The 23,939-nt window shown below is 36.4% G+C and overlaps 1 protein-coding gene across 1 annotated transcript; it reads right to left on the reverse strand.

Annotated features, from left to right (window-relative positions):
• Positions 1-475: 475 nt before the first annotated feature.
• On the reverse strand, positions 476-12,001 carry LOC138944763 (protein SCAI). The gene is made up of 4 exons (XM_070315724.1): positions 11,656-12,001; positions 9,091-9,941; positions 4,845-5,258; positions 476-2,320 (listed from the first exon to the last, which is right to left on the reverse strand). Exons 1-4 carry the CDS (start codon positions 11,847-11,849, stop codon positions 2,076-2,078), a joined length of 1,704 nt encoding a protein of 567 aa, XP_070171825.1. The 5' UTR covers positions 11,850-12,001; the 3' UTR covers positions 476-2,075.
• Positions 12,002-23,939: the final 11,938 nt, after the last annotated feature.

Here is a 23,939-nt window from a genome sequence, read left to right on the forward strand (position 1 = left end):
AAAAATAAAAAGAATCGTGTCAAAAGTTACTTTTTTTTTGTAAAATATAAACTGCATACACATACAAAGTCATCTTTATATATGTCTTTAATCATAATATATAAATAATATAAATCAGTCTAATATATAAACTAATAAATATTATCGATGTATATGATACATCGTTTCTAAGAAACAGTTGAATTTGATTTAAGAAGTGAGAATAGAAACAAAGATAAGTTTTTTTTGAAACATCCTGTATATATATTGGACATTCTATTGTATTTACGAGTGATAAGACTGAGAAAATGATTCGAATGTAAAAATAAATCGAGATCGATCGTCCAAGCTTAAAAAAGCGCCAAAATTATTATTAGCTCTTCAATTCTCGAGATCTTTATTTTCTTGTAAAAATAAAATTTCATATAAAATAGTTTTATTATATTTATTTTATTCCGATTTTTATTTTTGCATGTAAAATTATCTATAAATTCTCGGTTACCATTTATTGTACGAAACGCATTTGCATATAAATATGTAAATATATAGCATTATATTTTCTTCTGCATTTGTGGCATATTATACAGGGTGTTTCGGAACGTACTTTACATCATTTTTAGTCATCAATATCAGATTAAAAAAATATTAATGTAGATTTACAATAATTTCTCAGACATACACAATAGAACTCAGAAGATAATCAAGAGTTGATAAATCAAGTTTTACGTAAATAACGAAATATTGTCTTTTAACTAATTTTAAGTAAGATTTACTTCAACAAACCTTTAATTTAACTGCCAAAATATTTAGTCTACAAAATTGAAGGGCGGACGGTGCTACGCGATGCAATTTTCGCAAAGAAAGATTCCGCTCGAAATCCAACTATATTCCACTGACCTGAAAGATGGTCCGGTATATCTGAAACTCTCCATTCTTTGCAATACTTTATAAAATATATAGAATGTACAGCATGTGTATAAATATATAATACATTACGTATGTATGTGTATGAGTGTATGTGTGAAATGTGTGTGCGTATGTGTCCTGTGTGTTTGTGTGTATATTATGCTAGGAGTTCTATAACGACATTCGCGCTCGACGTTCGTTCAGCCTCTAAGGTCTAATATTATGGTTGTCGTCCAGAAGGGATGATCACATGTACAAGTGAACGCGAAACATTCTCTTCGATAATCTTGCGACTCGCTCGTTCCGTACGAATCGTCATTCGTGCGGTTAACGTCAAACTTGCAGGCCGCGCTCTACTTTTTCCTTATAAATAAACAAGCGGAGGAGAGAAGAGACGTTGCGCGCGTGGGTGATGACGGCTCGGCCGATCGCAAGTGACCACAGTGATTCATGAATCTCTATCTTGAGTCGCGCAAAGTTATAGCGCGGAAATAGAGAGCTCTTTTACGGTGCGTGTTTTACGAGACAGAAAGAATACAAATATCGGGGATTATGTTATTTGTATGAAAATTATATTGCCATTCCATATATATATGTATGTATGTATGTATATGTGTGTGTGTGTGTGTGTGCGTGCGTGTACGCGCGTGTGTGTACCTATGTTACAGTTGAAGCATTCAAATTCGCATTTTTTCATCGAGCGTGTAACTTTCTCGAAGAAAACGAAAAGCAGTAATTTTTTTATTTTTACATTATCAGTCCGAAGCGTCGGTGCGTATAACAATACACTCGTTTGATCGTATTTAGGGATTCTCGATGTCGCAGCGCAACGCGAACGGCATAATCGGACGGTGTAAACAAGTCCCGTCGTCTGTGAATCACGTTAAATCTCGGTAGAGCGATATCGTGCTTCAGTGCCGCGTATCGTATAACATATATCGCAATACTACCATTCGTGTGCCGGATTGGAAATCTCGGGGTCGTTCTTCGTCTCTTTTTCAGAGTCCCGAGATCGAGTCACACATACACACGTGGCCGCTATCTCGCGATTACTGCGAAGACGCGGTTTAATGAGGTCTCAGTGTAACGATTTTATTGTTGCAATTGTAATTACAGTAGTCGTAATCGTAATCGTGGTTGTGAGATGGTAACAGAGTTGTGTCGGGGCCTGGGCAAGGAAGATGCCGGGGTCAGGCGAGCTCGTTACTCTCCGGGAAGTGGTCACGTGCGTCCAGACAGGCGGCCAGATCGAGCACCAGATGATGGAGGGTAGGATGCTCGAGGACTTCCGCGTCCGGCAGAGGCGGATGGCAACGCGGCCTCTGTTGACGACCTCTGAACGAACGGTGTAAATTCAGCACCACGTCGCAGAACACGTAGCGTACCAGCAGTAGCCGCAGAAAGTCGTCGCCAAAGAACTGCAGTACGCTGGTCTCTGCGAATTGTGATATTGTAGATGAGATCACGGGTAACATGAAAAAATGAAAACGGTTTGCGATTTGATGGAGGAGGGGATATAAACCCGTTAAATATCAGATCTTTTTTAATTTACCACATCAAAATACATGCATATATTTTTCTTTCGCGTTGATCTTTCATTAGCACAAGTTTGATGAGAGAAATCCTGTTGCATTTTCTTAATTTTCTTAGTCTTCATCATAGGTTAAGCTTTCAACTTAATTTCTTTCCCTAAAATGACGTAGAAGTGTCGAATTGAAAAGAAAAGCAATCTTATTGTGAGATAAAACGATGTCTTCGAGATTGATTTGGCGAAATTCTTTAATTTTCAATGACTAAGTTCACCCGAGGATTTGTTCAACCGAAAAATACTTCCATATTGTTTTCAACAAAGCACACGTTTGTTCGAGATAGTTTACGGTACAACATCGTTTCATCTCGGTGAAAACAATAGTTATCCCTCAGAAGTTAAAGAGATACGCAGAAATCGAGAACGCGAGTTCGCCAATAAATCTGCTTGGATCTAGGCCAAACGTGTTTATTGTTGTAACACGATCGTAAGTCGCATTCGGTGAGACCGGCTGCTGTTGCACTAACGAGAATACGCCCTCGTTTTGACGATAAAATCTTAATTTTGCTCGCCTTTTTCTTAATATCGCGCTATAACTTTCAAACACCACGCAACATATTGGTCAAGCTAAATAAATTTTTGTCGATAACTGTATGCATCTATTTAGCAGGGTTGGGAAGTAACGCGTTACTTGTAACGCCGTTACCGTTACAGTTACTTTTTTTCGGTAACTGTAACGGTAATGGCGTTACAAATTTTATTTGTAACGGAAAAAGTAACTTCGTTACATTTTTCGGTAACGAGTAACGAATTTAACAGTTACTTTTATCGTTACTTTTTTCAAATTTTTTGATTTATTTAAGATATTATTCTTGCTATTGTGCGTGATAAAATTTTTATCTTAACCGTAAAGCCGTAAGGAAATCGACCAATTAGCATTCTTATTATGTTGTAAAAATGCTTGAATGTGATTGATCAACTTATGGCTCTTGCAGACCAGTGCGATGACGCGACGCGCGATATCCAATGAGAGCTTTATCTTTTCGGAAAAGCAGAGCTCTCATTTACTATCAGTTCTAAGTACCTTGCAACGAAAATTAGAAAATCTCAATAAATCTGACCTTATAGATTGCCATTCATTAGTTGAAGCTATTCAGCAAGGTTTAAATAAAAGGTAACTTATTCATTTGATTAATACATATGTTATTTAATTTTAAATAAGGATTTAATTGAAAAATATTATTTAATTTTAAACTATTGATTCAAAAGTATTAATTTCAATAAAACAAACAATGTCGCTTAATTTACTATATTTGATTTTAGATTTCTTACAATATTTGAAACAAAAGAATTAATAATAGCAGCATGTTTACATCCAAAATTTAAGTTAAACTGGTTAACCGGAGAAAAAAGAAAACGTGCTGAAAATTACTTGGAGGATTTATTGGGAATCCGATCAACTGAAAATTCTTCAAAAGCTGGAAAATCTGACGATCACGATAATTTTTTCATTTTTGAGCAAAAAACGGTGCAAAATGAATCTGAACAAGAAGAATCGCAACGGTTTTTAAAATCAAATAATTGTAATATAGAAATGTTAAACGACTATCCAAAACTTAAAAAACTTTTTATTAAATATAATACAGCTCTACCAAGCAGTGCATCTGTATAAAGAATGTTTAGCATCGGTGGCTCTGTATTAATACCACAAAGAGGGCATTTAAATGATGATACTATGGAGCAACCAATTTTATTAAAAATTAATAAAGAATTTCGATAAAATTTAATCATTTATTTTGTAATAAACCTTGAATGAAATCTTGCTTACAATTTTTTAAAAGTTTTTCTTATGCAAAATAATTTATTAGTTTGTATTGTAAAAAAGTAACGGAAATTGTAACGACTCGTTACTTTTTAGTAACTGTAACAGTAACGAGTTACTTTTTAAAATTAGTAACGAATAACGGTAACGAGTTACTTTTTACAAAAAATAACGGTAACGGTAACGAGTTACTTTTATAAAGTAACTTTCCCAACCCTGCTATTTAGTAATTCAATCTTTTTATACCGATGAGTTTTATTTAAAATTGTAAACCGCATATTTTAAACGGTTTTTAATGTTGATATTTTAGAAAGCACTGAAAATATTTTAATATTCAAATTTGATGATTAAAATGTTTGACAAATTATTAAGCGTTAATTCCTTCTATCTGGAATTAGAGTATAAATGGTCTCAATTAAAATCTTATTAAATAATATCAATTTTTAAACAATATCAGCAAATTGTCGGGAGACTCTGATCTAAAGAGAGAGAGAGAGAGAGAGAGTTCAGGATCTTCCAAAATTCATTGTTTTTTGCTATCGAGCCGGGTTCTCAACCGTTTTTGTTTGATCGAAGCTTCAAGACGATGATTGCGTCGAGTATCCTTACCGCATCGGGAACGCGTTACGAGCTGACTGGCCTCGTTAAGGAATCGCTCGATGTAACGCTGGCAGCGCTCCCAATGTTGCACGGGCAGAGTCCCGACGTTGCATATAAGGCAGAAGGCGGCGAGGGGGGCATGAAGAAAGAGGGTGAACAGGCTACCACCGTGTCGCAGATCGCGCAGGGTCGGTGGCACATCCTGCGGCGACATCAGCACCATTAGGGGCTGGCCAAAGTAGCGCGGTATCTGCTGGAACACGAAGCTGTTATCCGAGTCGACGACGACGAAGAGCGGCTTCCTGGTGAACGGATAGAGATCGCCCGGGTACAGGCAATGCGGCTCCTTGCCGCCGGCCGGCCTCTTCCCGTGCTCGGGGTCCCTCTTGCTGCACGTGGACACGCCGCCCAGGTCGTACCCCACTGTACAATCGCAAGATTTTATCAACATCGTGCAATTCTGCGTTCGCCGAGTCGTCAAATGAATGTCAGGCAACTTTGAGGAAATCTCGAAATTCTATCCATGTTTATTCATCCGCGAGATATTTCGAAAGATTCGTATCGAGCTTTAAAAACAAGATACGTTCTGACTGACCTTCCATTAGCGAATGTTTCAGTCATCTTTTCTTCAGAACTTTTAAATGTTCCATATTTACACATCACTGATATAATTAATGATCAAAATTCCGAAATAAAAGAATATGAATTTAATTAAATTACAAAAGATTTTGACTTTCTATTTATATGTATTATATATATATATATATATATCTTTTTTTTTTTTTTTTTTTTATTAACAATCTATAATTTCGTTACTCGAATGACAAATGCATAAAATTATATATGCAATCTCGTTATTAATATTTTATTTAAAAATTTCAAATGTTTTTCAATAATTATTTATAAGTCTTTCCCCAATGTTGCCATCATTCACTGCGACAAATATTTTAATTCCAAGTCTAAGCAAATGTTTCATAATTTTTATACGTGTTTTGCAAAGAGCAATTGTATTAATAAACAAAAAGTCGAGGAATTCATTCCGCATTATTTATGTTACCGATTATTGTAATCGATAGACTTGTCTTTCTAATACATTGATATTGATTGCAAAGCTAGATTCGCCATGATACGAATCTTTATTACGAAATAACCTTGATACTAGGACGCGCTACTCTATTTTCCTTTAAAGACCTTGGTTGCAACTAGCGACTGATATACAGGGTGGTCCTCGTAACGGTCGCCACGATTTTTAAGGCACTTACAATAATCTGACATAAAAAAGTTTCAAGCAAAAGTTATGTGGCTTCAAGGGGGCCATAAGATGGTGACAATAATTTGACCTTGGATAATCATTTGAAGGTCATGTGAAGGTCAATTTTAAAATCTTAAATGGAAACCCCCATTTTTTATTTAGTATTCTTGTAGCTGACATTGAGAGCTTTCCAAAACACTATAATAAAGTATTTTTTTATTAAGTACTTTTTGAGTTATTTTATATTTTAATCTGACATATTTTGATATAAAAAATTAAATATCTCGTAAAATATTTAGTTTTTGATAATCTTACCGTAATACTTCTATGTACAGAATAATGAGACAAATCAATTAGTATAAAAAAAAATTGTTTTTAAGAAAATTATTTACAATGTATTTTTTTAAACAATTATTTGTTTTTTTTAGCACTAATTAATTTGTCTTATTATTCTGTACATAGAAGTATTACGGTAAAATTATCGAAAACTGAATATTTTACGAAATATTTTATTTTTTATATCAAAATATGTCGGATTAAAATATAAAATAACTCAAAAAGTACTTAATAAAAAAATACTTTGTTATAGTGTTTTGGAAAGCTCTCGATGTCAGCTACAAGAATACTAAATAAAAAATGGGGGTTTCCATTTAAGATTTTAAAGTTGACCTTCACATGACCTTCAAATGATTTTCCAAGGTCAAATCATTGCCACCATCTTATGGCCCCCTTGAAGCCACACAACTTTTGTTTGAAACTTTTTTATGTCAGATTATTGTAAGTGCCTTAAAAATCGTGGCGACCGTTACGAGGACCACACTGTATAACCTTGATTTAAGCAATATATAATCCTAGTCAAAATTGCAATCGACAAAAATTGCGCATGACATGCGGATAAATAGTTCCTAAGTAACTTGATTTTACTTTTATCAGCATAGAAAATGTGCAATATTCCATGAAATAGAGTAATTAACTAAACGCAATAATTGAAAGAATAGCATATAAATTTTCCATAATAGTAAAAATTTGCCTCGAGACTTGAGATTTATCGGAATATCAAATCGTCAATAGCTAAAAATAACGTTAATATATCTTTTAAGAAACCTATACTTTTTACGACTTAGATATTCATACGTATTTTTTCACAAGTCATTTCAAATATTTTTAGAATACTGTCATAATAAAATATATAAAAAAGTTATACGCATCATGTGTGTCACTAGTATGCATCTTCCAAAAATTGCTTTCGATATTTATAAACGAGAAAATCGTACACACAAATAAATAAACTCGATATGAGTATTTCATTATAATTAGCATCATTGTCAGCTAATAAAGGAAATATATATTTCGCGTGAAATCGCGATGAGAATAAGACGGTTAAATAAAAATATGCTAACTATATCTCGTCATAAAGATTTTTTTACTTTCTTGATACGAAAAAGCGACGATAGTAACAAAACCAAAAAAAAAATTCGTTTAAAAATTTGTGTGAGAAAAATCGAGTCTTGCCTATCGAGTTTATCGAAAAGAGTTTGTCTCTGAAATATTTTACAGTCGATTTGGGGGCATCCTATACGGTTCGTTTGATACAAAGAGACATTCCGAGAGAAAGAGAGGGAGAAAGAGGGACAGGTGATCGCGTACCACGTGTACGAAACACGTGGTTACGCGAAACGGCTACGAAATTATTGCGGAAATTATTATCGTTGTATTTTTATTACTATAATTATGATTGTTCCAATTGAGGGAACTCGAGGAAACCCGACTAGCCACTTCCATGATGATATCAGTAGCCAAAGTACCGGATTACCGATCGGGGAAACTGACCGAAAAGACCGACACGCGTACGCCTTCGGCTTCGCCAAGCGGGTGATTCGTTTTAACTCCGCATGACTGTACAACGGGCTGTTCTGTATCAGTGGTCACTTTTGGATGACCATCGTTTGTACTGGCGTGATCGACTCAAGCGGACTCGGAACGGACTTGATGGTTTACACGAGATTGTAAGGCGTGAAATGCGGGACTCGATACTATATCCGATGCAGGGATTGGCAACGCAATGGATGATCCGAATGATTTTTGTGTGATATTAAAGTACAGATATGAACGACTTATTAATTGTAACTCGTGATTGTCAATTGGATATTTTTGGACGTCGATATAGGAAAATCAAAAAAATAGTTTTTGCATTTTTGAAAGACCAAAATTGACTCCATGCTGGCATTATCTCTATTTCCTTAATCATTTTTGGTTATTATCTTTGTAGAGTACAGTAAATAATTTCTAACATTTTTTAATCAAAATTCTCTTTACATTTTAAGCATTAAATTCTACATTGTAAAAGTTTTGTTATTAATTTTTTCCCTTACATAAAAATATCAAACAACGATGGAAATCTTAGAAAATCTCACACACTTGCATTTTAATTGAATATATTCTCTTGAAATAAAAATAACATATAAAGTAATACCATCTCAATAATTTCGTATGAAATGTAAAAACATCGCTGCTTCAATATAACGGTTTCTATTTAGTCCAATTTTGTTTGATTCAGTTTAATTTTTTCTTCCACAGAGATTGCCATAATATCCCATCACTTATTATTTCATGCAAAAATATCATTTTCCTGCGTGATATTTATAATGCGTTATAAATTAATCCATGGATAATAGGTCATCTTAGCTAATGGCAAAGCGAATGAAAGCTGCTTAAATGTTATCTATGTGAAGCATTTTAATGCCATTTAATTCTAAATTCTTTCAAATAAAATGTAAAGATGATTTCTCAACATAATATAATTCGAAATTAGTGGTCCTATTTCAATTAATGCGAAATAAATTTGCATAATTTGTGGAGAAGACGCTTTGTATCCTTACTAACTCTATTTTCAGCGAATCCTCTATTTAAAATAAAGATTACGCCCCTATAAACTTGCGATAATAGAGCGATAAAAGAAAAGGTAAAGGCATGTACGTGAGAGAAACTCGATTAAACACTCACTTTCTTCGGGATGCTTGACGGTGGAGAAACAGCCGTCCGCCGACAGGTACAGCAGTAACGCGCCATTGGCCGGTAGCTCCTTGAAGCCACTCGCGAGGAACACTTGTACCTGACTGTAGGTCGGCTTGTACAGCAGGTACTTGTGCGGATTGTCGCGTCTCGGCGCGCCGTTCTCCGGTCCGGGATAAGGCCCGGGTCTGAAGGGCATCCGACCGGCGGGCGAGGCATCGTGCAGGTGATTCGGGTCGTCCCTGGGTTCCCGCTCGAGTGTCTGCAGCATTCTGAACATGTCCATCGACAACTCACTGAACTTCACCTGATCGGCGCAATTGCCGACGATTAGGATCTCTTGGAGAGATAGGCACATGGGTGGCGATCGTTCGACAGGTGGACAGGTTTGCGGACCGAGCCTGTGAGTCAGCACGATCGGGTTCGAGTCCGAGTGCAGGACTCCGACTGCGGACTCGGCCTTGACGAAGGCCTTGATCTCGTCGAGAACGAGATTCCACTCGAGTTGATCGTCTGGCTCGTACGTGCTGGTGTAATCGGCTATCTGAGCATCGAGCTCCTGCACGAGCTCCCGCACGAGCTTCATACGATTCAGCAGGAGACACACGACGATGAAGCGAGCGTAGTACCTGAGCTTCTTCACCATCAGATCGCTCCTGTCCTCTTTAGCTGCGCGGCTGTAGTAGGCGCGACCGCGTATCGCCGCGTAAAACGAATAGGCCTCGTGCAGGTAGCTCGTCTCGCTGGTACGTAGATAGTAATGGTAATAAAGCTGGCCGATCTTGCTGGCGATTTCGCCGATCTGCCACCTTTTGAGGCCGTATTTTGTGTCCAGTACCGTTCTGAAAACAAACGAGATTGTACATATGAGCGCGCACAGCACGTGTTCACATACGCACGTTCAACTTATATATTTTAATTCTTCAATCATTGAATTACATTTTTCCCTCTATCTCTCTCTCTCTCTCTCTCTCTCTTTTCAACTTTTAAAAATTAATTTTTTTAAATAAATTTCGTCATGCCACTAATTGAATTATTTTTTCATAATTTTAAATTTTTCAAAATTTGTCATTTTTCGGAGAGAAAACGCATGTTTCTTCATTTGCGAACATTAACGATAAAATATATTTACAAGTTCGTTAGGAGTGATAATTTTGAAAGTAAAATATATTTCTCGAAAAAGATTTTAATTTAATATTTTAATTAAATATAAAACATAAAATATTCTAAGAAAACTCATTTACTTTGGGCGCTTCAACATTTTTATATAAAAACAAAAGCAGATTAAAAGCAGTCTACAATATACAATATTCAGAATTATATACAACAAACTTAAAACACTACGTGTAATACATAAAGTTGATAAAATGATATATAAAAATAGAAATTTAAACTTTTCTAATATTGTGAATATTGACGTCTAAAAAGTTGAGAATTTTCAATAAAGATTACAGAGAATATATATGAAACTTTCGATATATCTACTTCTTAGTTATTGCATACAAACTCTATAACATATTATGTGATTCATCATGTCTGCCTATGGATAAAAAGAAGTTACATGTTTTATAAGTTTATGATAAAATATATTCAAGGATACATACATAAGTTGAAGAGAAGAGTAGATATGATGAATGACTTTTATCATTGATTATAATATATTAAATTATTTATGTATGATAACGCGTAAAAAAATGATGCATAATATATAATGTAGTTAATAATGAAACGACGAGAGAGAAAGAGAGAGAGAGAGAGAGAAGATGAGAAATATAACCAATATTTTTGCACTAGTATACCTCAAGAGATATACAAAACGTATTTATTGTGTAAATTATTAATCAATCTAAAGAAACTGGAACAAAAGATCTGTTCCATCATTGACAACTTAAACTCGTAAGACTGACTGACAAATAGATATAAAATCTAAAACGCAACGCACGAGGACTCGGTCACGTGGGTTTCGCCATGCAGACCTTCATTTCGTCATCATCATTAGAATGTCAGATCAACAGAAATATAATTCTGTATTGCAAACGTTTGCGTGTTAAAAAAAAAAAAAATCTACTTTATATAAAAACGCCGAGAAAAATATAATTCGATATTTTCTACGATAAGCATAATTTGTGGCATGCACTCTGCTGAGCGTTACTACTGTCAAAATCGAACGGTTACTACTTGTTTCTGCTCGATCGAAAGAAATCACGGACGAACATGGAGGTCATCGGAGAAATCAAAGGAAATCGCTGAATCGCACACAGTTAAACGAATTTACGAAATCGAATCTATACGATTCTTTGCTGCGGATGCTTGATAGTCGTTTGTCGCATCGATAGTCTTTCGTTAATAAAAATCTTTTAGAAACACCGTCTGTTTTAATAAAGCAAGTCTGTGAGGAAAATCGCTATCAGGTGTGCTCCAAGAAGAAATCGAGGAAACCTATGCTATACAAAGTTATCTCTCTTTTTCCCTCCCTTTCTTACACACACACACACACACATACACATATACACCCGCATACACTTTCTCTTTCTCCCTCTATCTTGATCCACTCACCTGTGCTGTTGCTGGAACTTCCAGAGCTTCGTGTAGACGTCAAAGGTACGCCCGAAGTAACCCTGCCACTGCTTGTGTCCGTATTGCGGCAGGTCGCGCAGCCCGTTGAACAGCTGCTTGCTCTTCTCGAGCAGGTGGCAGAACTCGAGGACGACTTTGCGCTCGTGGTCGTCCATGCCAGCCATCATGACCATCTTTTCGGCGAGTCGTAACCGCGGCCGCACGCTGGCTGGACGTCCTTCTCAACGACACGGTCGTGCGGCGGGCCCGCGTGATAGCGCCTGGCGATTCCGCCACCCTTTTGCACGGCGCCCACGACGACGGCGACGACCACGGAGACGGACCAATCAATACTCTTTCCCACCCCGCATCAGGGGGCGCAGTGTGCGAGCCGCCACCACCGCTATATCGTGACGTTTAGCATCGGCGGGGGCGGAAGCGGCGGCGATTACAACCGCAATGACGACATCCGGGGACATCTGTGCAAATACCGGCGAGACTTTGGGATACTTTCACGAATCAATATATTCGTTCTTGAGGATAAAATTGATCCTCAAAGTTGAGACAAACGTTTTCTTTGAAATCATTGTATTAAAATACCCCCAAAATATTCAGATATTCTTCTTCGATACAATGATTTTTGAAGTGCCAATATTTATCTTACAAAAGATATATGATAAATCTTTTATTCACTCTCCAAATCCTTCTATTGTAAAATAATCTATTATATGTATTTATCATGTTAGTTTTATATTATATTTTTACAATGTTTTATCACATCAATTGAAACACGCAATGGAAGATCCATTGGTGATACTTCATTGAATGTATTTAATTAATTTTTAATTGAGAAATATTTTACAATATTTGTTTATTGTACGTAATAGTCTTGTTCAAATTAAATACATTAAATACTTAAATATATCTTGCGAGATTCACAAATGGCTGCAGATGAATGCTAGACATTTAATTACCTGTGGATGTAATCTGTAGACAAAACTCAAATATGAATTTCTAACTATCCAATCGGTGGATCAAACATTATTAAAATCAATAAATTTCTATCTTATGATAAGGAATATCACGGGTAACTGCTTAGGGTTGGTTTTCGCCCAGTCGATCTAATTTTACCCTTATTCAGTCACAGCTCTACTAATATTGTATGTCTTTGGTGCGATTACATCCGATATACAGATCAATAGGCATAACCAACAGAAGGAAGTAAAGAGTATGAAAATAGTAAATATGATCACTTAACTATACATTTTTATAGATGTGTTCATAGAGATAATAATAATAATTATGCATAAATAATTTTTGTTTTGAAAATAAAATATTTTAAATTTATAGCATTAATTTAAGAAGCAACTACACGAATCAGCTATGTCAAAAGTTAATAAATCTAATAAATTTCGAGATTCATAAACTTGACATTGCGCAAAAAGCACACTTTTGATCTTTAAAAAAAAATTAATAAAGAATTAATAATTGATTAATGAATTAAAAAATAAAGATTTGTCCTATAGAATTGAAATTTTTATTTTTATGAATTTTTCTGTACAATCACTATAACATTTTCGTGATACAATCATTATAAAAGAGTTAGTTCGATATAAGATAATATTTACGATTTTGAGATTAAATTATATTCTACAAAATAAATCTTTTTATTTTAACTCACAAATTAATTTTTAATTTTATATTTGATAAAACTAAAAATGCAAAAATTTATGAATTTCGAAAGTATTGGAATTATTAACTTTTGACATAGCTGATCCGTGCAGTTCCTTCTTAAAATCATAGATACTTTGATAAATTCATAAACAATGTTTTTATAAAAGTTTAAAATAAAAGCGAAAATTTAAAAATGTTTTAAAAGCTAAAACAAAATTTTATCTTATACGTTTTTTCTTAGAATAGTAATGTCATATAAGTATGAAAAGGGATCATCCATTTTACAATCACAATGCTAATTATGTGAATCCCGAAATTAATTATGCAATCTGGAAATAACAAACGGAGATATTTTAATATATGTTTGATTATTCCACACACTTACGAGTCCGGACACGATTACGATAACTGTGGCCCCCTATTTGAAAGGTCGTTTCTGAAGACGTTTTTCACGAGGAACACGGGAAAAAGAGTAAAAAAAATTTCCGACCAATAGTTTTCGAGATGTATCACTTTAAAGTATTGGACATGATAATAAAACGTTACAAAATGGACCCAATGACCTTGACCTTAATATATGTTGTGAAGATCACCGTCGCGAGTATCTTCTTGATTTATTTTTTATTCAATATTTTTTCAAAATATAGACATTTTTTTGTTAAAATTTGTTTAATTTTTTTATTTATTTTAATTTCCTCGCTTCGCATTGTAAAATATATGCGTGGACGCAATGGGTTCCGCCCCCCCTGCGGGGGGGCTCCACTTCCGGAAGATATAACCTAACCCAAACCTATTTCCGATTTAAAACTAAAATTTGATTTAGGTTACGTTATATAACCCAAACCAAATTTTCGTTTCGAATTAAACTTTAACTTTAAATATCTCAAAAATTATAAGAGACCGCCGATTGAGTTATAAGGAAAAGTTACTCAGGATCATGATCTTGACAACATATATCAAGGTCAACATCGTTGGGTTCGTTTTTATAAAGTTTTATTATCATGTCCAATACTTTAAAGTGATATATCTCGAAAACTATTGGTCGGAAATTTTTTTTACTATTTTTCCCGTGTTCCTCGTCAAAAATGTCTTCAGAAACGACCTTTCAAATAGGGGGCCACAGTTATCGTAATCACCCCCAAGTCCGCTTTAACATCTCCACCAATTAAGTTTATCACAATCTATTTTTTATCAAAGTATATCTGTGCGGATATCTTTCACACGCGTGCAAATTTTCCAACTCTTCCGAATATCTCGCTAACTTTTTACTTTTTCAGGCTCTAACGAGGCCTGTCCGTTTTTCTTTCACCGTAATTAAAATTTCCAGGCGAAAAGAGGGTAACGCCACGCCGGCGTATGGAGACCAGGGGGGGTGGTTGCGGCCGCTCGACACTTTCGTCGCCGCGGCTCGTTACGGCGGCAGCGACGGTGGGAGTTTTACCACCCCGCTAGTCAACTACCGCCGTCTCGGCGGAGATTAATTAACTAGATAACGGTCGGTGGCTGGGAAAGAGGGTGAGGAGAGTGGATAAAAAAGAACGAGAGAAGGGGAGAAAGAGACGAAATAGAGCGAGAGAACGACGGACGAGAGAAACGTGTCGGAGGCGAGGGAACGCGACACAACCATGGGCCGACTATGGGGGGGTCCCTACTGACGGACTACGGGGGTGGCGACGGCGATCAGGGAGCCGTTTCCAGCGGCCGGACGGTATAGAGTCCGGAGTATATCGACTGTGTCGCCTCATCTACAAGTCAATCAGGCTCGCGTGCCGGCGGCTCGTGAGGCCGGCTGGTACACGTAAGTAAGTAGCCAGGCCCCTGATGGGCACCTACATGCATCCCTCCCTCTCGTCCCTTCTTCCCTACATGGTGCCCGCACCTAATATGAGGCGCTACCGTCGTCGACAACGGGCACCTTCGGCCGCCGGGTATGCAAGTATAATGCGCTATGGCGCATATATATATATATATATAAATGCTTATGGTAATCCGCGCGCGGTCGGCTTGTTTCGATGCTGGCCGGAAGTCTGTTAGATAGAACCCGTTCCGTATCGCCTATTCCTATCAGTACGTATATGCCGCTGTCATAACGGCGCTATGACGGTTTACTTGCAACTGTATCGCGGACAAACCGCTAGAAAAAAATATATCTACGATAGTAAAGAAAAGAAATGTAAAAAAATATCTAAAACACGGAGACAGTAGTCAATGAGAAAATAAAAAATGTAACGCGCGTTTTTTATATCGGGTGTTTTTATTTCAAATCATTTTCCTCGGCGTAACGCCTGATATTTGACGTTGGGGCCTCATCGAAGGCAACCCTTTAATTTTGAGACGAGTTAGTCGATTAAAAGCCACGACAAGGTTACCTAATCGCGTATCAAGGATTCGTGAAATTATCAATCCAGGTGAAGCCGCGTATCCCGGTGAGTCATCTCGCGATCGATGGGCCCGAATCACGATCGAATCTACGATCTACATGGTCGACATGGTTCGAGTCATGACTCGGCTCAAACGACTATCGCTGGCAGCCGGCTGTACAGCTTGTCTGGGGTATAGACGAGTGATCATATCGGGTCGTTAAACGATATTAATAGCAAGGGCGCGGTAAGCCGGGTGGAGACAGCTGATTCTTTTTCTCTCTCCCTCGTCCTCACTCATCTCTCGCACCTCGATCCCGCATCGACGTGCGCGTCCGAGCGACCCTTGCCCTAATTGCAACAAATTAAATCAAACGATATCGATGAATCCCTCTGCGGGTCGAATTCACGTGGGTTACGTACGAGGCGTGCCGTGATTGTGCCCGCCTTTTCGCCGCCGCGGTTCGTCTTCTACGCGTCGCTTTTAATTGGACAGCTTTTATATAAGGTGTTTATATAAGATGATATAAGGCATTTTACAGAAGGTGCGAACACAGTTGTTTCAACTACTTCACATTGGAAACGTTCATGAGAACAAGCAGTCGACTGATATAATTCACGCGTCCTTTATTTAAACTTATGTCAAAGTTCTAAATTTACCGTATTATTTTCTTTTCATCCATTCTTCGTTTGTCAAATCTTTTGTAAAAGTTGAAAAGAAATCTGTAATCAATCTGTAATCAATATTTTTCAAGATACGGAAGCTATTTTTTAAGTAATTTCTTCATTTTAGCGTTATTTCTATAAAAGATTTTGATTGACAATCGAATTAAAATTTACGATTACGTACAAATTAAATATGCACTATATGCATACGAATACTACAATTATCAGAATATAGCTCTTATTAACCCGATCAAATATTCGTTAAGTATCCTAAAAACTTTCTTAATAAACTATATTTCCTCGCGAGAAGAGATAAGAAAAGAAATACGTAATGTTAAAAAAAACTGTTGTAATACATTCGTAGAATTTGTAATTTATTTTCAGAAATACGTGAGAAGAAGATTAACGCGTGTTGCTATTTTATACGCTAATATCTGGTACTGTTCATCCCGGTGAAATATCGTGACCGAATTCGCAAACACGAGACGAAAGAGACTTTTAAGCATGCGAATAAATTCGCATTCTTTTTAATGTGTTGCTTTAACCTGTTGAATGCGTCGCTGTGTTCGTGACAAACAGTGATTACATTTGCTCTCCCGAGTCAGATTCATTTTTTCCATTTTATCATTTCGACGATCGCGTTTTGTGCACGATAAGCGTATTAATTCTCTCGCGATCTCCTCGAGTTTACGAAAGCTCGCTATAAAGCTCGCTCATTGCTTTCCGCCTTCGTTCTTTATTGTAGATACATATTCAGTCTTTTTTTTATATTACAAAAAACATAAATGATCCTTGTAAATGTATCGGACATTTCTTACACTTTAGCAAATTATTTCTAATACGAAAAATAAATAATCTTTATTAGGAATTGTACCTAACTCTAATCTTGATAACAACGTTATATAAAATAAAGATCTCTATTTTTTTTTTTAAATGAATATTATATTTGCGCGATTTATTTTGTTTCCAATTCGAAGATTAAGAAGATTATATTATATAAAAAATAAAAGTTTCGATTTTTCTATCACACGTCTTTGTATGATGTTTTTTATGTCTTATTATAATATCGTTTGTAGCTTATTGTGTGTCTGAGGTTTACGTTTCATTTTAAAGATTTTTTTTTCGTTTGTAATAAAAATTCATCAAGTTACCACACAATTTTCTCGATACTTATAATTCATATAAGATATAATATTATACGATAAAAAAAAAAAAAAAAAAAAAAAAAAATTTTAGCCATTGCGATATTAAACTTTACACGATATCTCGCCTCAATTGTTCATTTCAAATTTAATACGTCACTTTAAATCACTGCATCTTCTATCTCCCGAAAGTCATGTGTAAAAGCATCCAGGTGCTTGCATTAAGAAAGAAAGAGAAAGAAGCGAGACGGGAGTAAAAAGAACGATCGCGGAGACGACTTTTGATATTTCCTGCCCTTGCCATTAGCCAAGCAGGATTTGAGCGGGACGGAGAGGGGATAGTGCGGTGGATGCGAGGAAAGCCTCAGGAAGCTCTAACTCACGAGCAAAGGGGCAACCCACCCCGTTCGACCGAGTCGGCCCCTGCCATTAACATTAACCGAGCACATACAGGGTGTTTGCAATGGCATTATCGATCGGCCTGGGTGAAAAAAGACTAGCGAATCGAGCACTTTGTACGATACGTGCAGGAAACGCCTAGTTTACATTCACGAAAGCCGACTAAACGCCGATAGACTCGTCCTCGCGGTTACACGTGGACCTCGTGCGTGATAAGCGGTTACCGTTGTTGGTGAAGACCTTGCCAAAGACGATATATTTTTCGCGACTGTCTGGAGATATATAAAATTTCATGCAAAGAGAAGTGATTAATTTTTAAATGATCAATAAAGAAAATCGCTTTGCGTCCATCGGTTTCTAATGTCAAAAAAATAAAAAGAGATATATAGAGAAAGAAAATATAACGATAATCCTTTGCAGATTCAAATTTTTAAATGTATTAACTATCTAAAATATCTTTATGAAAAAGAGAAATCTTTCAAGAACCAATTGTTTCATTTGAGGCGCATCCCGATCTCATAATGTTTTCCTATTCAAATAAAATAAACAAACAAAAAATAAAATAAAATAAAATAAAAAAAAATTCGTAAAATGTTTTTCGACGTTCCTAACAAAACGACGTATGTTATTATATAAATAATAATTAGAATGTAAAAAAGTCTCAATATTGGGAAATGTATGTGTAGTTATAAAGTTAATACGAAGATTTTTCTTCTTTCTCTACTTGAAAATACAACATCTCGCGTGTGTGGTTCGGATATGTTGTTGTTTGCGAAGAATAAAACTATCAGACCGACGGGATTTTTACATGACAATGCACTTTGAATCGCGCGGATCACGATCAATCGTACAATGCATTGATGGTTTCTCGCACGATTGACACCGCTTCTCGTCCGACGATCGGAAACTTTACGCATGAACGAAGAGATACGACATTACTCATGACAGTCATAGGAAGCGGAACAACGGCAATGACCATCGTTAGGAGTGTCTGAAGTAAATGTTAAGATAACTTACAATAGAACGTTTAAACAAACTCGCAAAACTAAGCTTTAATATACGTAAATTCAGATTTAATTCGAAATACATTGCATATGTAAAATCTTCACTTTTTAAATAAAAATTTGTATAAATTTTTTTTATAGTAGTTTGTAAATGGAGAGATAAAAATAATCACAAACATTAACTAATAACGGTAAATAATAGATTACTCAATAATAGATTAAAGATAATAAAGATAATAAAAATACTGACAATATCTTGCTTCATTTATCATATCATTCTTAACAAAATTTTTATTACTCACGGATATATTAGTTTTATCGCCTTTTTTTTTTTTTTTTTTTTTACAAATGGTGTATTATCATTAAAAACAAGAAACTTAAATAAATTTCGGGAACATAATCTCTTTTATCTACAATCATTTTTTTTTCAGGATTATCAAGATGAGAAATGTTTTTTAAAAATAGAATTTTGTATTCCTATCTCTTGCATATATTGTGACTAATATAAAATAAATTTAACTGTATAATCTTATCGTGAAATAATATTGAACTTAGAAATTTAGGAAATCTTTACAAAGGTGTGAAAATTATTTAATATAATTTACATTAAATTTTAAAATATTAGGAATATATTTAGAAGCTTCTAAATTATAATCATACTTTTTTTGCATTTGCAAATTCAATAGATACAGATAATGATATTTAAATGTCTGGTTTCGGATGCTTTAGCTAGTATTTTCAATACAATTTAAAGTTAGGGGATTAAAAATGTCACTAAAATAATAACACATGTTCTCTTTCTTTCCTCTCCCCCTCACTCTTTAATTAAACATCTTTCTTTAGCTTGTTCATTGTTTCTTTCGCGTTAAATGAATGATGTATCGGTTTTTCGCGGCATGGAAATTTTTGACATTTGCACACGTGTACATCTATCTACGATGTGAGTTTTATGCAATGCAGGATAACGAAACGGAATTCTATTAAATCAGAGCATTGATTTTGCCACCGCCTCTGCTGCCGATGGTGCGCGAGTTGGTTAACGAAGGTGGCGATAACGATACATTATTATCGCGATACCTATGAATATATGCTATCCCCCTATGCCCGGGCTGCCCTTTGAAAATCGTATACCAGGCACGTGTCCGGCCTGTCGCGCCGCGCCCCCGTTGTTACTCTACCGCGTGGATCAGATAATTTTCAGTACAAGTAGATACAGCTCGCTATTCGCACGGCGAACCGATCTCGCTCGGAGATCACGCGATATCGCTGATATATTAATCAAACAAATTGGACACATTTCAACCGTGTCATCGAACGACAGCGACAATGAGTTTCTCTAGGCACATATACATATCCCTCGATTCTTTTTTAATATCACGGGGAGTGTGTAATAAATAATCTCTCTTCCCTCTCTTCGCTCCTTGTCTCTTCTTGCTTATTTAACTTTACAAGATTGTATAATGAAAGTTTAATCTCTTTCGCATATCAGAAATATTGTATCTCGTAATTATTTTGGTGCTTCCCACATATTAACGTTATATCAAAATATCTTTTTTTTTATCTCTCTTTGTGCGCATTATATGTTCGTAAAATGGTATATAATAATCGTAACCATGAAAGAATTCATGAAAGAGAGCAAAGTGAAATTATAATATTTATCGCTAATATAATTTGAAAAGAGAATTTGCATATATTACTCAGAAGAGAAATATATAACTTTACATAGAATTGAAATTTCTTCGGTGGTATCATTAGTCCCTAATTTATGGCCTAAAGTTCGATTACAGAAACTGATTTATTTCCGTTGACGTCAATCTGTCCCGTTTCCACCATCCCTGTTCTCAGAGTAACTCGCCGGCTGTTATTCCGAAAGCACATTCCGCGTCGCACACGGAAAATCGCTGACGGCACCTAATCGCGGTGTACGTGTTTAGAAACGTGTACTTTATTATTAGCTTTCAGCGCCTTCCGCGCGGAGAGGCGTTCTCGGTTCTCGCGCGGCTACCTGCCAACCCGCCCGACACGATCGACTCTGACACGATCGGCGTCAATCCATTCTCGCTCGTCTCCACCGGCGCTTATCGCGCTTACGCCAGTATCCTAGGCATCAATAATAATAAAAGCACCGTGGGGGATATCGCGCCCGTCTCGTGTGACGCTCCGCGGGAAGCCTTCCGCCGCGCTTCCCACCTATCTACGTGCCTCTAACGCGAGAAGCGGGGTGAGACCGAAGGAGAACGGTAACAGGATGAGGGTGGAGAAAGACGGACAGACGGAGGGAGACTGAGAGAGGGAGGGAGAAAGAAGATACAGAGCCTGGTGGATGATCCCGCCTCTAAGGAGCCGCTCCGTGTCGGAGAGCCCGTGGTGTCCGGGGGTGAGAGCGGCGATCACCCCCGCGTTCTCCTCTCCCTCTTCGTTCTCCACCCTCGCCACTACGTCTCTCCGTCTCCCTCTCGGGTGCGTTCGCTTTTTCCTCCCCCCGCGGAGGACGTACCGGCGCAGGCTCCGATACAGCCAATCGTCGGACCGCGACTGATAACGACGCTCTGCCAAATGTGCGTCCGTCGCACCGCGGCCGAGTCCGCCACCGAGTGGTCCACGCGCGCCTGACAAACTCTCGGGATATCCCGGCGAGCGAGCGCAAATCGCCAGTAATCTTTTGATAATCCCCGCGAAGGTATCTACGTTCCGGCACGATTACGCGTATCCGCCCTTTCCGCCCCGCGCGTTCTTAATCGTCCGCCGCGATCCTCAGTGTCGATCCCTCTTGATCTTTTCCGAGCTTTCGTACGTTGCGAACGCAGTGAGGGAGTCAAAGTGAACGTGAGGGCTCTACGAACAATCGAAGATATCTCAAAGATCGTGAGAATCGAATAAATATATCGAGTATATCGGCGAGATCGGCGATCGAGGGAGATATTTGGGGGATCGAACTGGATCTGACAGTGCTGGACAAGACATCACGTTGGCCCCCGCACTGACGGTAAGCGCGCGATATTCCGTTTTTTTTTTTCCGGTGCGGTTCGGATCGAAATATTTTTTTATGCCTAATACACACATGATGAGAGAAGTTGGCGAAAGAACGCCGAGAGAGAAAACCGAAGATTGTCGGCCGCGCGTTTCCGTCGCATCGACATTCTCGATAACGCCGAAATTAACCGCGATCCTTTTGCATTGTGTAACCGCGGATTTATCGCGATTTTCCATTTTTCCTTTTTCCTTTAAAATTGTATACTTTTCCACAAACTCTTTATTTATCTAGTTATCACAACACTGGTCGCCTTTTCTTTTCACTCATTTAATATAATAATATTTCTCATAAATTAATAATAAAAATAATCTTCTGTCAAGAATACTAATTAATAATTATTTTTATACATTAACAGTCAATTTGATTTCTCTCTAAAATGCTAATTATGATAACTGCAAATATTGAAATACAAAAATAAAAAAATTTAAAGAAGCGCACTTGCGTTTATTCGCTTGTTCAGTTTTTTAAATCGCATATGTGCCGTTAAAATTAAAATAATCAAGATTATATCATAATAAAAAATATAAATTTATTAATTCTCGTAAATGGCGTAAGATAATACTTTTATTTGTCATGTTTCCTTTCTTGGCTGTATTTTTAATGAAAAAAAAAAAAAAAAAAAAAAATTAAAACTAATCAGCGAAAAATTCTTTAATCTCACATTTGTTCTCAGTCAGTTTCCTCGTATTAATATTCCAAAAACAATTGGAGGAAATCAATTGGCTAATCATACGAATAATGATACCACGAACGGAAATGCAAAAAGTTCTAGAAATGTTTAAATTTCATGAATTATACATTTAATCAGGGTTGGGAACGTTACTCTATAAAAGTAACGCGTTACCGTTACCGTTATTTTTTGTGAAAAATAACTCGTTACCGTTTACTCGTTACTGATTTTAAAAAGTAACGCGTTACCGTTACCGTTACTTGGAAAGTAACGATTCGTTACTGTTTCGTTATGTTTTTGTTTTTTGTAATGCTAAAATAAGCTATTAGATTATAAAATTATTTAATAATCAATATTAAACGTAATAATCTATGTTACGATTAAAAACTCTAAATTAGTCCCTATATAGCAAGCGTTTTTTATATTAAACTTATTTAATGTTTCTAATTTTTTATGTTAATATTTTTACTTTTTAATACACTTATCTTTATAGGAATTTAAATGGTAATTTACAAATTTCAATTTTGTCGAAAATTTTTATCAAACATTGTTTTTAAATATTGATAAGAGAAATATTGATATTATTAAGAGTGTATTCCAATATTTACTATCAGTGTTGTAAAATCTATAAATTACGTTACTATAGATCTTCAGTACTGGCAGTGACTATCAGAATGCAGCCTATGATAGAAGGCTACAAAATATTTTTCAAAAAATACATCTATTGAATAGATATAAGATAATAAAGAACCAAAAAATAACGATAAAAGTTAACGGTTAATTCGTTACCGTTACTGTAAAAATGTAACGACGTTACCGTTACCATCACAAGCAGAAAAAAGTAACGATCGTTACCGAAAAAAAGTAACTGTAACGGTAACGACGGTACAAGTAACGCGTTACTTCCCAACCTTGCATTTAACAGTGCTAGTTGAGATCTAATAAATTCCAGTGTAAGATCTGGGAATTAAATTTGCGCAAACGAAAGCACTTTGGTTTAAGCGCGAAAGCGACATGTCCCTGTGACTCGTTTACGGAATCTTACGCACGTAAAAAACGCATCTCCGTCGCCACGCACGTTTTACGGATTAAACGGCGAGTGCGCGCATTGACCAACGCAAAATTATCGCGCGTGTCCGCCGCCCACTATATTGTCCTCTTGCGTTACGCGTCGCCATTACCATTACTTTTCTTTCTTTTCTTTTAGAAAAATGCAAATTCTTCATTCACGAAGAGAAATTTTATTCTACACGCGCACATTTTTCATATAATTCGAATGATTATTGTTCTATTTGCATTTAATGATACTATTTATTAGGTGTACAACTTTGCTTC

Source organism: Polyergus mexicanus, unplaced genomic scaffold (assembly GCF_030449975.1).
Source record: "Polyergus mexicanus isolate NDT 795.1 unplaced genomic scaffold, iyPolMexi1.0 SCAF_2, whole genome shotgun sequence".
Lineage (NCBI taxonomy): Eukaryota > Metazoa > Arthropoda > Insecta > Hymenoptera > Formicidae > Polyergus > Polyergus mexicanus.